The 16678-nt window shown below is 56.0% G+C and overlaps 1 protein-coding gene across 1 annotated transcript; it reads right to left on the bottom strand.

The window, feature by feature from the left end:
* Positions 1 to 1745: 1745 nt before the first annotated feature.
* On the bottom strand, positions 1746 to 10059 carry HAP1 (huntingtin associated protein 1). Its single transcript, XM_027626560.2, has 13 exons — positions 9588 to 10059; positions 8494 to 8570; positions 7754 to 7870; positions 7481 to 7623; positions 7163 to 7268; positions 7014 to 7080; positions 5565 to 5695; positions 5098 to 5172; positions 4604 to 4738; positions 4361 to 4452; positions 4058 to 4096; positions 2442 to 3343; positions 1746 to 1830 (listed from the first exon to the last, which is right to left on the bottom strand). The coding sequence occupies exons 1-12, from the start codon at positions 10057 to 10059 to the stop codon at positions 2923 to 2925; spliced, it is 1875 nt and encodes a 624-aa protein (XP_027482361.1). The 3' UTR covers positions 1746 to 1830; positions 2442 to 2922.
* Between the last annotated feature and the right edge of the window lie 6619 nt (positions 10060 to 16678).

Raw genomic sequence — 16678 nt, forward strand, 5'->3', positions numbered from 1 at the left:
CCCCGCCTGTGTTCCCTCTCTCGCTGTCTCTATGTCAAAATAAATAAATAAAATCTTTAAAAAAAAAAAAAAAACAAAACTTGAGATCTATGGGTGGCCAGGAAGGGCATTGTTTGCCTTATACAAAGAGAACGGATCAACAGCAAATGAGCCCAAGGCTGATGTCAGCTGCCAAAATGGAAAATCATGATCCACTGCCTGGTTTACAAATCTGCATCAATTCTCAGAAGTTGCCATTTATCAGTGTAATTGTACACTGGGGAAGGAGGCACACCCAGATATTTCAAAAGCCGTTGTGTACAGGGCCTGAGCTGCCACACCAGAGAACCCCAAATGCCATCACGCCTCCACCCACGTTAAAGAGAGAGTGCATTGCGGCGCCTCATCTGGCTGGCTCGGTCGGTCAGTACAGCATGCAACTCTTGATCTCAGGGTCGAGAGTTCAAGCCTCACGTTGGGTTCCATGCTGGGCATGTAGGCTACATACATACATACATAAAGTGTAACCATTTAAAAATATCCATTCCCGCATGTGCTGTCCATGGTCCACTAGAAGCATCAATATTCTTGGGGTGCCTGGGTGGCTCAGTTGGTTAAGCATCTGACTCTTGGTTTCAGCTGTCATCGGGCTCTGTGCTCAGCAAGGGGTCTGCTTCTCTCTCTCTCTCCCTCTGCCCCTCTCCCTGCTCACACACTCTCTCTCTAAAATAAATAAATCTTTAAAAAAAAAAATTCTCTGCTAGGGGGCTTTTCCTTACCCACACATGGAGCACAGAGTGTGATGTTAATGCCCAAGGCTGCCAGTGCCAAATGTCAGCTGGGCGGTGCATGCCCAGCTTCCTCATCCCTTGGGTGAGATAACTGAGATGGCTCCATCTCAGTGGGTCCCAAACTTTACCACGCATGTGCATGATTCAGTATTGGAGCCCACCGTCTCTCCACAGCTTTGCCCCAGCACAGCTGCATGCACGCGCGCACACTCCCAGAGAAAGATGCCGGAGCGTGGGCCAGGTAGCGCACAGGTCCTTTATTTCCTGCACTGGCGGGTGTACGGGCTGACAAGCAACAGAAGAACAGAGGAGCGGGTAGCACAAGAGGGAGCGGGGCCAGACCAATGGGGGTCCTAAGCCCCAGACTCCAGCTGTTTAGGAGTAAAGAGTGGGAAGGGGCAGAACATCTGGAATGAAGAAACGAGGAGCACCGAGGGGAGGACAGCAGGGAGGGAGTGACTTGGGTGGGGAGCCTGGACACTCAAGGGCCACAGGCAGGGAGGCGGGGAGGAGGCCCCCAGGGGACAGAGGGACCCCTCACCCACGCGTAGAGACACTCTTGGTTACCAACAATAGCGAGGGACTGAGAAGGAAGGGCCAAGAATGGAGGAAGAGGGCCAGGTCCCTGAAAGTCAGCAAGAACTCAGGGGCCACCTTTAACTTGGGGGTCAAGGGCATGTTGTCAGGAGGGTCATCAGAACACCTTCCCGCACCAGGGCCCGAGCCCCACCCCCAGCCCAGCTCAGAGCCAGGTCAGGCAGCTGCCAGGCCTCCTCCCGGGGCTTCCACCAGCCCCTGGGCTAGCACGTGACTCCAGCCCCAGCCGCCACAGATTTTGCACCAGCTGCAGAGAGAGGGCCGGGGTCCCCTAGCTCAGAAAAGTCCTCGAGCCCCAGCCCAGGTTCATCAGGACAGAAGGTGCACTGGTGACAGACAGGAGGGTCCCGTTTGGGAGGATAGGAAGGAGGTTTCTGGGGCAGGTGGGACTTGACCAGGCAGCTGAAGGAGGGGCCTCAGGCTGTCTGTGGGGCCTCTGCAGGCTGCTGGGACACAGCAAAGCCTGGAAGAGAAGGGGAGTGGAGGTGAATTGGGGGCCTGCACAGTGGGCAGGGGCTGAGGTCTTGTCAGCTATTGAGAAAGAGAGCCACGACTGATCATTGTGCAGGCTGCCCACCGGCCCGCCATAGAGGTCACTGTTCAGTATACAGACTGCACAACCTTCCATGGCGACCCTGATGAGGCTGCCCAGCAGTGACCAAAGCGCCATCAGAGCAGGGGCAGGCCACCTATGATGGTGAGGCTAGCAGCAGGCTCTAAATTTCACAGCTGACTGAGCAGGCTAGGCAGGCACCAGGACCGGGTCTGAGGGGAGGGATAGGCCAGGAAAGTCATTATGGCATAGCAGTGCACAGAACAGGCTCAGATCCACTCCAGCTGTGTGACCTCCAGTGAGTTACTTTAGCTCTGTTCTCACCTAACAAAGGGGGACAATAACTCCTACCTACAGGGTGTGACAACTAAAGGAAACAATGCATCTCTGTGAGCTCCCTGAAGGCAGCCGGCACTCAGCAGGTGTAGCTCCCCAAACCTTGGGGTTTCTAGCTGGGGAGAGGAGACCCTGACCCACCCTCCACCACCCTGGAGGAGACCCTAGCCCATCTTCAGACTCACCCAGGGGACTGGTCCGACCACCCTTGCTGGCAGAGGCCTTTGTCCCAATGGCCTGGGTGGCACCAGAAGACCCCTGTCTTCCTCCCAGGCCCTGGGAGGGTGGTTGACCCTGTCCTCCTCCAGTCTCTGAAAGTCCTGGGTCAGCACCCCAGGGTGCTGCTCTGCACCCCGTCCCCCACATTGTCTTGGCCTGCTGCTGCCACTGCTGCAGGGTTGGGGAGCCTTGGGGCTGGGGGTGGCAGAGACAGGAAGCTGAGGTGGAATGGAGGGGAGCAGCCCCGGTCTTGACGCCCAGCCCAGCTCCCCAGGAGAAAAGGGGGTAGAGCTCTGGAATCTTATGCCAATTCCACATAAATGAGCCCTGGGGCCACAGATCCCCAGTGCCTATGCAAATGATATGAAAAGTCCATGCAAATCAGCAAGCTGGGTGGGGCCAGGCCAGGGTAAGTGAGCACATGGGGGGCTCACCTACCCTCCCCTTTCATCGGCTTGATGATCTGCAGCTCGTCCAGCTGGCCAGAGGGAGGCCCCTGCGGGAGCACTCACCTTCCTGGAGCATCTTCTGCCTCAGCTGCCACCTGTACCCCGAGTCCTGCCAGTTAGCCAGCTGCCGGAGGACACGCCTCATGCTTAGGTGAGAGGGGCCCAAGCCGCTGGCTGCCAGGGTTGAGGTCACTGCGTTCGTCTGCGTCGCCTCATCCAGCTCCGGCTCTACGTCCTCCCAGGCCTCAGCGTCCTCCGACATCAGCTCCGCCTCTTCTGTCAACCCCTCCTCAGCTGACACCCCCTCTTCTGTGGCCCCCAGCTCCTCCGAAGGCACAAAATCCTCTGCTGTCATTAACCCCCTCTCAGCCTCGAACCCCCATTCCTGCTCTCGTGCCTCACCGCAGCACAGCTTGTACCTGGCCAGGGAGACAGGAACATCTTTCTGCCGCATTCTTCCACTCCCCCGGGACATCTCCAGCCACCAGGGCTGAGGAGCTCCCCTGCTCTCTGCTCCAGTCTACCCACAAGACCCGACGGCTACTCCCCACTTCTGTCCCAGCCAGGGGAAAGGGGAGCTGCGTACCAGCCTCCAGGCTTCAGACACCCAGCCCAGGCACCAGGTAAGGAGGGAGAATGGCCACCCCCACTGCACAAGCCCCGCCTTCCCCTGGTACACCCCACCACCACCCTGTGCACAACCCAGAGCAGCAAGGATAATATTCTTCTCCATGATCTAACCTTCACGGCCCAGCCCACAGCTAGTTGCCCCATAGGAACAAATCCATTTTAGTAAGGCTCAGACTGGTCAAGCAATTTGCCCAAAGACACAGCCAATTAAAGGGATCAAGCGGGGACTCAAGTCCCAGACGTTCCCAGCTCCTGGGCCAGTGCTCATTCTCCTCTCAGTCTCTGGTGAGGTGAAGGGAAGGCTTCAGTCCCCACTGGGAACAGCCTAAGTCAGATGGCCAACTATGGGGCAAGATCAGAAGGAAAAGGGGGCAGCCCCTTCCCAGAACACCTCAGCCCAGCCAGCTCAGAGAGTGGGGCGTTCTCCAGGGCGGCAGGGTCATAGATGGTTGTCTGGCTGCTAAAAGTGAGGGCGGTGATGGGGGAGCCCCTGGCCGGCTTACCCCAGGTGTGACATCTCCTCTGCAGCCGTTCCGTGATTCCTTCAACAGAGAAAAGGGCCATCACTGTCCCAAGGCAACATTAGCTGAAACTGCAAAGTTCCTGGGGCCCCAGCAGGGAAAAAATCCCAGGGAAAAATGAGGGGCCCACACACGTGGACAGAAAAAAGGGTGGTGAGGGGGAGGGGACGGGGCAGCTAACAAGGGGGCGTCATGAGTGAAGGAAGAAGTCAGAAGCAAACCCCCTCCATGCTCTGGGCAGGTGAGTGCGCATCAGGCGAGGGCCTAGGGGCCCCAGCAGCACACCTTTCGATAAAAAACACAGGGTCTGAGATAATCCTCCTTATAGACATTCTGAGCTCCTCGGCCAGGGTCTCCTGGAAACCAGGAAGGGCCTCCTGTGGTGGAGAGGAGGATATTAGCAGGGCATCCCCACAGAACTCCAACCCCTACTTCCAGGGACAGAAAGGGACGGGGGATGGAAATCAGCCAGCAGGGCTGAGGCATGAGCGCACAGAGGGCAGGAGGTGGGCAGCCGGGGGTCCTCACCACGGGTACAGTGTATGTGTAGTGAGTGACAGGGCCAGTGGACACCGGGGCTCGCTGGCAGAGGGTCTTCGCCTCCTCCTGGGCCTCAGTAAGCATGCCCCGACACTCCGTGTACCTCTCCCGCAGGTCCTGAAGCTGGAAAGCCACCTGCAGGTTCTGTTGGGACCCAGGCGCACCCGCCCAGCACACCCTGCCCACCCTCTCCCCAGCGTGCCAGGAAGCCTGGGCTAAGAGGCAAGTGGCCCAGTCTCTAGACCCACATAATGACATGCAGGGTGCCCCCAGCAGGTCCCTGGACTCTACTCCACTCAGACCCCAACTGAACCTGCCAGACCCCTCGCCAGACACCCAGGGCGTGCAAAGGGACAGACCCAGAGCCTGCTCAAGGAGCTCGTCCTCCCAGGAGAGTCAGCCAGCTGACCAAGGGGCCTTGAGTTCCCAGCTCTGGGCCAGGGGCTCTCAAAGGCCCGGGCAGGAGTCAGGGGGAGCTTCACCTCATCCTGGAGCCGCATCTGGATTTCCTTCTCCGAAGCCAGCTGCTGTTGCAACTTCTCAGTCTGGGCTTCATACTGGAAGGACCGAGACTGGTCAGCCAGACCCGAGACCAGTCAGCCCCACCCGAGGCCTCCCTACCACCTCCAGCAAGTCCTCCCGGGCACATCGCTGAGCCTTTGGCAACCCCTGAAGCAGGAAGTCACATGGAATGAGGCCCCATCAGGTGGGAGGGTCATGCATCCTAGAACACCCCATGACCCTCTCTGGGCCTGCGTCCCCTCCCTGGAACAACGAGAGGGCAGAACGAGATGCTCTCCGAAATCTCCTCCGACTCTGACTGCCGCACAGCGGGGCCTGGGGCCTGGCTGAGCCGAGGGCTCCGTGAGGCAAGGGCAGGGAGGAGGGGGCTTGGGTGCCCCGGGGGGCCGTGACAGGAGCAGGGAGCCCTGCACACACCCGGACGCACCATCTGACAGCGCTGCTGCAGCGTCAGAACCTGGGTCCGAAGCTGGGCGACCTCCCTCCGCTGCTGGTCATGGGTCTCCATCCTGAGCGCCAGCACCTCCGACAGCTCGGCCATCTGCTGGCTGGCCTCAGCTGCAGGGAAGCGGGGACTGAAAGTCAGCACTGGCTCGCCTGGCCTCCGGGGACCAGTCTGGCCCTCCTGAGGCCTCTGTCCACCCCACCCTTCAGCTGGGGCGGGGACTCTGGGTTCACAGGGCTTCATATTCCTCTCTGGCTCTTCATCCCAATAAATGTCTGTTGAGTGACAGGGAGCAAGGCCCTGGGCGAGCGGCCCTCGAGACCTGGTCCCAGCGCACACAGAGTTCAAGTCTAGTGGGGACACTGATGGGCAAGGAAATCCCACCAGGGCCTACTCTGGGCTAGGATGGAACACATGTAAAGGGTGCGCCGGGGGTCACAGTGGCACCCGGTCCTGCCTTACACGGTCTGCGAAGCTAAGGCCTCTGCAGGGTAAGTGGGACTCAGCCAGGCCAAGAAAGGCAAACGAGGCTGCCAGACAGGGTGTGGAGGGGCCCAGAGCCAATCACAAAACCCTGGGAGGGAGGGCTCGGGATCTGGGCAGGGCCCCGATCACAGGGCCTGGGGGAGGGGGCTGAGGTTACCCTTTGGCCAGTGGGAAGCTTGGGGTTTTAGGCAGAGGATGACATGGTCAGATTTGGTTTTAGAAAACCAATTTTGGGCTGTGTGCAGAAGGACCTGGAAAGACAGCAGTACAGGAGAGGAGACCAGTTAAGACCCAGTCTGGGGTAGAGGCAGGGGGGTGAGGAGGAGGAAAGAGACTTAGCCTTCCTTAGGAGGTGGAAGCAACCGAACTTGGGGCCCAGCTCCTATGCCAGGGGCCTGGCCATTCGGGGAGCTGGGGAACCCAGAGGGAAGGAAGGTCAGGCCTGCAGGAAGGCGAGCAGCATGAGTTCAGCCGCTCCCATCTTGCACCTGCATCTCAAAGCTAGACTCGAGCTTCTCAGGGACAAATCCTGTGCCTCCCTCATCTTCATCAACACACGATACCCGCCACTGCCCCAGCCCCAGTGCCTCGCCTGGTGTCTGGCCGCTCACGGCTCCTTCTCTTCCTTGCTTCCAGGCCCCTCCTTCCCAAGCCCCAAATGACAAAATGAAACAGGCTTAGAGGGGCCCCATAGCTTCTGCACAGCTCTTTCCAGTGTGTGCAAAGCACATCCTCAGCTGTGCCTCTGGAGAGGTCCAGAGGGCTGACATTATTCCTCCCCATTCTAAAGATGAGGTTTCAGAGATGTCAAGGAACTTGTCCAAGCTCCCACAGCCAGGAAGTGCCAGGGTGGGCCTCGAACTCAGGTCTCCAAACTGTGAGTTCTGAGTTCTTCCCTCGGCTTCGTGGGACAGCCCTCTACCCCCAAGTTACAGCTTCACGTACAAAACTGCTCCACACAATCCAGGATGAGCATCTGCTCCTCCTCCTCAAGGGCGTCGAGGTGAGAGGCCTAGAGGGAGGGAGGGAGAGAGGAAGGAGCAGGGGGGTCAACAGCCCCTGCCTGCCACTGTGCCCTCCTGCCGCAGCCTCACCTCCTCTCTCAGCTGCTCGTTCTCCTCCTCCAGCCGCCTCAGCTGCTCCTGCAGTGTTTCCAGCTTCGGGCAGTAGTGCGGCGACTCGGACTCCTGCACAGAAGTCCTAGCGGCGGGAGTGATGGGGGTCAGGGCCCAGCACGGGGGCGGGGGGGAGAGGAACCCAGGTTCCAGCCAGGAACCCAGGGTTAGCCCACTCGGGCTCTCGTGTAGCCCCAGCAACCCTGCTGGCAGGTACACCGTGTGTGTCCCTGTTTGCAAATGGGGAAACTGAGGCACAGAGAAGGAGCTGCCCCGGTGAAAAGGCAGGACACTCACGGCTCAGAGGCTCCATAGGGATGATCATGCTGCTGCTCTCGCTCTTCCTCTTCCTCCTCCTCCTCCTCTTCCTCCTCATCAGAGTCTGAGTAGAGCTGGAGGAGATCATCTCGCAAGCTCACCTGGTGTCTGAGGTATAAAATCTGCCAGTGGGGGAGAGGATCCCTGTCGGAAGGCGGGCAGGGGGGTGGGGGAAGCACAGGTTGTGGCACGAAGGGGACGTAGGAAGGTCTGAGATGACGCACCCCCTACCCCTCCTCCCTGCCCAGTTACCTCCTCCCTGGCTGAGCCCAGCATGGCTTCCAGCTTGCTGTTCTCCTCCATCAGAACACTGTTCCGTTTCGCCAGGGACTGGCCAATGCGAGCCACCGTATTTAGGTCCTGCTCTCTCTGCAGAGGGGATCCCCATCCATGGGGAATACTTTCCTGTTTTCTGGGATCTCCCAGAGAGCTGGGAGAAGCTAGGGAGTACACAGGGGTCAAAGGGAAGCTAGACCCCTAAGGGAAACCCTTCCACACGCTAGTTTTCCAGGGTACTAGAAAAGAGTCTGCCATCAACCCACTGTGGGGGCCTCAGTTTCCCCTTATAGAAAAGAGCAGGTCAGGGGCGCCTGGGTGGCTCAGTTGGTTGGGCGACTGCCTTCGGCTCAGGTCATGATCCTGGAGTCCCGGAATCGAGTCCCGCATTGGGCTCCCTGCTTGGCAGGGAGTCTGCTTCTCCCTCTGACCCTCCCCCTTCTCATGTGCTCTCTCTCTCTCATTCTCTCTCTCTCTCTCTCAAATAAATAAATAAAAATCTTTAAAAAAAAAAAAAAAGAAAGAAAAGAAAAGAGCAGGTCAGACCAGATGGCTCTAAGAGCAATGCCAGCCTGGACATCATAAGAGGGACCCCCAGCTTGGCCCCCAGAAAAATAGTCAAGCAGAGAACAGACAGGACTCCTACCCCTCCCAGGCAGAATTAAAACGGAGGCCTGGCTAAGGCTCAGGATGGCCCTAGGGAAGGCAGTACACACCTCCTCTAGCAGATTTAACATCAGTCTGACATCTTCTTGGGTGATCTTAACTGGTGGCGGTCGGTCAGGACACAGCGCTGCAAAAACAAGTGGTGCGCCTGGGTCAGGAAAAGGGGGGCATATCCTACCCCACATCCCACCGTCTCCTGCCCTATCCCCAGTTCTCCCCCAGCAACAAGAGTCAGCAACAAGGGAGGAGAAGACTGAGCTCCATTCCTGACCCCAACATCCTCTCCACACACACTCCCTGAACCCAGCACTCCCTTCCCTGCTCCCAGGACCAACTGGACTCTTTTTTGTTCTGGAGGGGCCTGGGCGAGGTGAAGGATCCCAGTCCTCCAAGCTCAGGTGGAACTGAGTTCTCTGCCGCCTGGGTCCCTGGCACCTAGGAGAATGCAGGCGGCTAGTGGAAGCAGCCACAGACTGGCTCATCACCCCTTACCCAGAGGGCAGCTTTGGGCGCCTCATTGGAGCCTCCTGGGTCATAAAACAGACACAGTCACCCACCCTGCACCTGTTGCGTGTGGAGAGAAGGAAGAGACTTTTCCAGCACTGCAGTAGGGGGTCCGTGAGCCTCTAGACCCAAATCCAGAGATCTCCTGCCACCCAGGAGAAGCTACGAGGGGACGAAACCGGAGCCCCCGCCCATCCCTAGGCTGGGGAAAACACGACTTTGACCCCCTGCAGCCAAACGGTTGACAAAACCTCCCCCTCCGCCCACCCACCTCCCCAGCCGCGCGCGGCGGGCCAGCGCAGGCTCAGAGCACACGGGGCAGCGCCCTCCCGCAGCCCCCTGCCCCTCTCCTGGCACTGCGGTAGCCTGGGGAGGGGTGCCCTGAGAGTGCGCAGAGCTGCGGAGCAACGGGCGCGCAGAGCCCCTGGACCCGGCCCCCGACAACCATCAGGAGACCACAGAAAGGAGGAGGAGATGGGCAAGAGGCGACCCGACAGGCACCGCAGACAGTGACATCGCAAGTTGATAGAGCGATAAGACTGAATGCCAGCAGGGGCGGGGCGCTCGGAGCCGACGGGGCCCCTTCTCCACGGAAAGGCCTACGTCCCACCGGCTCTGGGGTCCCGGGGACCCCGGTTACCTTCCTCCAGCTCCCGAATAAAGGCGGCACGCTCGGGGCCAGACATCCCAGGCCGACGGCCAATGTAGGCGGCCGGCGTCTTCCAGATGCCCGCCGCCTTTCCGGTCCCCAAGCCAATGGCCGGGGGACCAAAGGGCCCCTGGAATATGAAGCGGGTCCATGGCGCGTCCGAGGTGCCGGGCACGGCCTGGGCATTCCGCCGGACGGCTGAGAATGCGGACGCGCGTGGGGCTCCTGCCGCCGATCCCGCCTTGGAGGTCGGGCGAGCTCCGGCTGGGCGTCCCGAGACGGAAGGGGATCTGGATCCTGCTCCCTGTCCCGGCGCGGGTGCCCGCGCGGAGGCGGCTGCAAGCTGCGCAGGGGACTCTGGAGCGGGATTGGCTGCGAGTGGGGATGCGAGGGTGATTCCCGCCGGATCCCGGGGTCTGAACCGGTGCCGCGCGTCGCCGGGCCCCGACACCTTAGGACGCATCTTGAGTCCGCAGTCGCCTGCCGCAGCCGGGCCTTTATAACCAGCGCCCGGAGTGGACGCCCGCCGGGCCATACCACGCGCGGGAGTGGGCGGCCGGGAGCAACCAGTGAGGCCCGGGTCTGGGGGTCGCGCGCGAGGGGAGCTCTTGGTGGCGAAGCAGAGCGCCAAAATCAGAATAAGGAGAAGAGTCGAATGGCGGTTCCAGCCGGTTCCGTGGGCTCGGGTTCCGAGTGCAGGGCTTCTCCTCCCCTCTCCACCTCCGGAGAATGGTTCTGCCCCGAGTCGCCGCTTCCCTGGAATTCGAGTACAGAGACTTCGAGGTCCCCTAGCTGGGGACACCCCCTCCCTCCGCTCCGGCCGGGGTTGCCGGCTGCCCACCCTGGGTATGACCCGGGAGTTAGGGCAGTTTTGTGCTTTCTCCGGTAGCTGGGACATGAATCCAAACTCCAGTATGGTCTCAACGCGCTGCCCAGTCTGGCGCATCACACCGGTCCCTGCGCTCAGAGCCCCGTGCTCCAGCCGCTCGACAGCCGCCTTTCTTATTTCTCACTTCGTCTTACTCCCTTTGCTTGTGCTTTACCTCCAGCCCGCATTCGCTTTGCCCACCTCCTCCCACCCTGGCAGACACCTGTTCTTCCTGGAGACTGCGCTTAGAGGTCTCCCGGGTGAAGGAAGACTCCTCGGACCTCTTCCCGCATGGCCCCTGAGCGTGTCCCTCAGAGTGCGCCATGGGAGGCAGTACCTACGAGAGTCGCCCTAAGTCTTGAATGAGTTGGATGGGGCGGCAGAGGAGTCGGTCGGTGGCCATTTCTGTCCCTTTAGACTGGAAGAACCTGCCGGCCAGAAAGAGATGGTTGTAGCACTAATTCTTTTAAAGCCTTAGAATCATTCTTGGTGCCCCAATTTTCTTCCCTTCAATAACCAGTCAATCACCTGTCCTGCTTGATTTACCTCCTAAATATTTCTCAAATGAGCAGTCTCCTCGCCAGCCCCTCTGCTGTTGAGGCCTCATTCTCTCTCTTCCATATTTTTGTGATAATCTCCCTGCCCCCTCCACATGAATCCATTTCTAAGGAATTCCAGGAGCCCCTTCCCCCCAGCCACCACGCTAAGCCTGAGCCCAGAACAGGGGCTACTGCCCAAGGGCTACACCTGGGACAGAGGTTTCTAGTGCTGACAACGCACTTTGGGGGCCAGGTGTCCATGACACAGCATGGAACAAGAGACAAAACCAGGAACGAAGATCAGACTGCCCTGTCCACCAGCTTTCCCATGGAGAAGCATTGTGGTAAGAATGTTTCCTTCCATCTGGGTCCATTCATTCATTTGACAAATATTTACTGAGTCCCTATGATATATAAATATTAAATAAATAAATAAATAAATAGATAAAATCCTTTAAAAAAAGATTATTTATTTAACACAGAGAGAGAGCACGCACAAACAGGGAGAGCAGGAGAGAGAGAAGCAGGCTCCCCGCTGAGCAGGGAGCCCGAGGCGGGGCTCAGTCCCAGGACCCTGGGATCATGACCTGAGCTGAAGGCAGACGCTCAACCGACTGAGCCACCCAGGTGCCCCCCATTTTATTTCATTTTTGAAACTTTTTTTCTTTTTAATTCTAAGTAAGCTCCACGCCCATTCTGGGGCTCAAACTCATGACCCCGAGATCAAGACTGAGCCAGCGAGGTGCCCTAAAATCAGTTTTAATAATATATTTTATTTAATCCAGTATCTCCGAAATATCACTTCAACATGTAATCAACATAAAAAATTATTAATGAGATTATATTTTTACATTCTTTATACTAGACTGACTGTGCATTTTATTCTTTTTTTTTTTAAGATTTTATTTATTGGATGCCTGGGTGGCTCAGATGGTTAAGCGTCTGCCTTCGGCTCAGGTCATGATCCTGGGGTCTGGGCTCCCTGCTCAGCAGGGGGCCTGCTTCTCTCTTTCTCTCTCTCCCTCCCTCTCCCTCTGCTGCTCCCTCTGCTGGTGCTCTTTCATGCTCTCTCTCAAATAAATAAATAAAATCTTAAAAAAAAAAAAGATTGTATTTATTTATTTATTTGAGACAGAGAAAAGGCAGATGCTTAACTGACTGAGCCACCCAGGCACCCTGGGCATTTTATTCTTAAAGCACATCTCAACTGCGACTCGAATTCATTCTTCTCTTTATTTCCCTGAATGTAATTTGTCTTTTTTCCCCTGTGTACCTTTTTTTTTTTAAGATTTATTTATTCATTTGAGATACAGGGCGTGCACAGAACAGGACATACAATAGGGGCCCATTCTATTCCTACTGAATGGATGTTTGCTGAATTGAATTATTCTTGCACATGAGAAAGCAGCCCTGAGGACCCTGGGAAGTTTGGGGTGAAGAAGAAGAAAGTGGAGTGGAGAAGACAGAGCTGAAGGGGACCCTCAGGCTCCCAGTAGACTGCACCCTCTACCCACGCCCCACCCCAGCACCTTGCAAGGCAACTGTAGCTATAACCACCAGAGGGCGGTGCCAGCCCACATACCTCCTTCCCTCACCCAGCCAGCCCTCACCCAGCCAGCCCTCACCCATGGGATCAGTGACCCCACAGAAGAGGCAGAGTAAGGATGGCAACTTCATTGGACGGTTGGAGAAGCCAAAGCTCAGACCCCTGGTCACTCCACAAGTAAGCATTTTGGCCTGGCTGATAAGCCCATGGCAGCCCAGGAGACCCCATGGGCCCCTCTCCAGTGGAGTCCTTCAGCCCAGTTCTGCTGCTCTAACCAGAGAGGTTGGCAGAACAGAAACTGTAGACCTCCTCCTTCCCTCCTAGTATGCACCCTGCTGAACCAGAGAGGACAGGAAGGGGCTTGCGACCCACCACAGCCATGAACTTGGGGCCAAGCACAGTCACTCCGAACCCAGCCTCAGTGCACCCCCGGCTCAGGCCACCTTGCCTGACCTGATCCTGGAAAATGAACCTAGGACAGGCTACCCCGTGGCAAGAGCCACTGAGGGTCAGTGCCAAGGATCCGGGTGGGGCCAGACACCAGGACCACTTTCTGCATCAGACTGGGAACAGGGCAGAAGGGAGTGCCTTGGACATGGGCCAGGGGAGCCGCCTCAGCACCCCCACTCCTGCTCCCCTCCTGTGGGACTCCTGGGACCCCTCATCACTCTCCCCACCAGGGCCCAGGCCCCTCCACAATGTAAGGCCCCCTTTCCTTTATTCCTTCTTCCCAGACCCTGGTCAGACTCTTGGGCACTCAACACTCTGAGCCTCTCCCAGGCCTGGGCTGAGCAAGTGGGGATGCTGGGGGCCTGAGCCCCTCAGCCTGGTGTCTTCTGGGTTTCTAGGCCCCCTGCTGGTAAGGAGAGAAGGCAGAAGGGAAGTACCTGGGGTGATGGTGGGGGCCGGGCTCTAGCAGGGATGGTTAGGATCCTAGGGGATGGAGATCTCCTCCACTCCAAACCCCACCGCGCTTTCTCCCACCTGTGGGCTCTTGACTTGGAGGAGCATCCACCACCCATTACCCACGCAGCCTGCTGGCTCACTCCTGCTCCTCTCTGGCTCTCCTGCTGAGGCTGGCCACCTCCTCTGAGAAGCCCCCCTTGCTTCCAAAAGGGGTGTCATTTCTCCTAACTCTGTGGTCATTTTCCCATCCTCACATCTTTGCTGCTCCCACTGCCAGGAAATCCCAGGTACATTCCATGATTTCCATCGAACACTTCCTTATTTGAAAGGCGACTCAAATGTCATCCACTCCCTCCATGGGCTTGCTGAACCCACTGAGACTCCTAAGTACATGCGCACTCTCCTGCTACCATTGCTTTCTTGTCTGTTTCGAACCTGGAAGACAAGAATGTGGGGCATCTCTATCCCCAGGGTTGTGAGCAAAGCCTGGCAGAAAAGGTCCTTAGGAAGCTTTTGGTGATTGAAGGAACAAATGACCCACGAATCTAGCCCATGAAGAGTGCCCCTGTTCCTTCCGGAGACCAGGACTGCATTTGGACACGTTTTCCACAGCTTCATTGTACTAGTAATTATTGGGAACCGGGGGTCAACTGAATTTCTCAAATCTTTCCCACGTGTCTTGGGTGTTACCAAATTTCCCCATGTTCTCTAAATGTGCATAGGTGTTTTGGATCAAGCATAGGATTTAGGATTCCATCTAATTATTTCCTACTTCTTTATGTTATCTTGTTGAGTATATCTTTTTAGCCAACTTACATGCTTTTTAGATGAAATTGTATAGACATGTTTTCAAATTTTTTTAGTGTAAGACAATTTATTTTTCATTTTTAATTGATTTTTTTTAAAGATTTTATTTTATTTATTTATTTTTTTAAGTAGGCTCCACACTCATAGAGCCCAATGTGGGGGCCTGAACCCATGACCCTGAGATTAAGGCCCAGGCTGAGTCAGACATTTAACCAACTGAGCTACCTTGGCGCCCCCTAGAGATTTTGTTTTTAAGTCATCTCTACACCCAATGTGGGGCTTCAACTTAGAATCCTGAGATCGAGTCATATCCTCTACTGACTAAGCCAGCGAGTTGCCCTGTTAATACTTTAAAAACATTTTTAATTTTTTAAGAACGTTTTAAATTGACAAACTGCATTTTTAACAGTACTTTTAGGTTCACAAATGATAATTACTTTGGGGGCGCCTGGGTGGCTCAGTTGTTAAGCATCTGCCTTCAGCTCCGGTCATGATCCCAAGGTCCTGGGATCGAGCCCCACATCGGGAAGCCTGCTTCTCCCTCTCCCACTCCCCCTGCTTGTGTTCCCTCTCTCGCTGTGTCTCTCTCTCTCTCTGTCAAATAAATAAATAAATAATCTTAAAAAAAAAACACAAATGATAATTACTTTGGATTTATTTTGATAATTTGATTTAAGGTTTTTTTGTTTTTGTTTTTAAGTAATCTCTATGCCCAATGTGGAGCTCAAACTCATAACTCCGAGATCAACAGTCGCATCTCTACTGACTGAGCCAGCCAGGTGCCCCCTGATAACTTGATATTGAAATCCCAATGTAGGGCGCCTGGGTGGCTCAGTTGTTGGGCGTCTGCCTTCAGCTCAGGTCATGATCCCAGGGTCCTGGGATCGAGCCCCACATCGGGCTCCCTGCTCCACGGGGTGCCTGCTTCTCCCTCTCCCACTCCCCCTGCTTGTGTTCCCTCTCTCATTGTGTCTCTCTGTCAAATAAATAAAATCTTAAAAAAAAAATAAAATAAATCCCAATGTAGGGGCCAAGGGCAGGCTGCCCCAAGATGCGCCACTTGGGCATAAAGATTATTTCAAGGTAAAAATAATCAAAACCCAGCAGATGCAGGAAAAGCTCTCTGCCTCCCCTTCAGCTACCAGTATTTCTCCTGTTTTTCCAAACCTCTCCTCTCACTTTCCTGCTAGTGAGCTTTCTCCCCTTTGTATCCTCAGACCCTTCCCCTCTCCTTAGCTCAGATAAGCTTCCCATTGCCTCACTGTCTTTGGAAGTTCATGTCTGCGTGGATTCCCCATAGGTACACCTATTAAATTTGATTTTCCTGTTAATCTTTCTCGTGTCAATTTGATTCTAAGTCCAGCTGGCAGAACGTAGGGCAGAGAAAGGTCTTCTGCCCAACACCACCTTGTTGGATTCTGCCCCTCATTCTGGCTCACTGCCATTTCTGGGGGCGCTTGGTGCTGCCTCCCTTGTCTTCAGCGTGGCACCTGCCATTGTGATAGGTGGGTGTTGGTCTCCATTGGTACTGGTGACATGCAGGTAGACCTGTTGTCTGTGGTGGGTGGCAGACCCTGACGTTGGTCCAGACCACCAGGGCCGGGCTTCCTGTTCCCTGGGCGTGGCCGCTCAGTCAGGTCTGCCCACATCACCTAAGCCTGCACTTCCCCCTCTGGTCGGCTCCTTTGCTGAAACCCAGGCACTCAGCAATTCGGCTGCCTCCCTGGAATAAGCCTACCTAAGTGGAAGAGATTAGCCGGGGAGACTAGTTTCGAGTCATAGCAGACACGTCGGGAGATCTACCCCGTCTTCCACACCTCCTTCCTTTCTTACCATCAGGACCCTGATTTTATCAAGGGGGCAACGTGTGCAATAAAATATCCTCAATTTCCCAGCTTCCCTTGCAGCAAGGTAGGGTCATGCGACAGTTTCCTGCCACTGTCCCTGGGGGTAGATGTCCCTTCTGGAAAACAGAAAGGCAAAACTCCTCTGGGAAAAAGCCTTTTGCCATTCCCCCTTCCTCCAGCCTGGAACCACTGTGCTCTCATTCCGTCTTCATGTGCAAGAGGCACAGCAGGCATTATCCCCATTTTACAGAGGAGGAAACTGTGGTTCAGAGACATTAACTGATTTTTTTTTTCAAGGTTATGAGGCTCAGTTAGCTCCTACACGAAAACCTGAAGTGTCAACTCACTTCATGAACCAGCTTAGCTTTCCCTTTTTGTCCAGGCTACCAGGAAGCTCAGCGCCTCATGTGAAGCTCAATCATGACTAGTATTAACCCTTAACACTGGTGCTTTGTTGCCCTCTCCCATCCCTTGTCCTCGCTGCCTCTTATGAGACTTGGGGTCCCTTCCCCTGCCCACGCCTCTGTAAACTGTCCCTTGACCGAATTCTCAAATTACCCAAGCTGAGT

Source organism: Zalophus californianus, chromosome 16 (genome assembly GCF_009762305.2).
Source record: "Zalophus californianus isolate mZalCal1 chromosome 16, mZalCal1.pri.v2, whole genome shotgun sequence".
Classification (NCBI taxonomy): domain Eukaryota; kingdom Metazoa; phylum Chordata; class Mammalia; order Carnivora; family Otariidae; genus Zalophus; species Zalophus californianus.

Excerpts from the sequence above, each read along its gene's own strand:
- HAP1 (XM_027626560.2), bottom strand. The coding sequence starts at position 10,059 with ATGCGTCCTAAGGTGTCGGGGCCCGGCGACGCGCGGCACCGGTTCAGA. Across the intron at positions 8,571-9,587 it reads TATTCGGGAGCTGGAGGAAG|CGCTGTGTCCTGACCGACCG; the intron begins GTAACCGGGGTC and ends TTGTTTTTGCAG. Across the intron at positions 5,173-5,564 it reads TGCAGCAGCGCTGTCAGATG|TATGAAGCCCAGACTGAGAA; the intron begins GTGCGTCCGGGT and ends CGGTCCTTCCAG.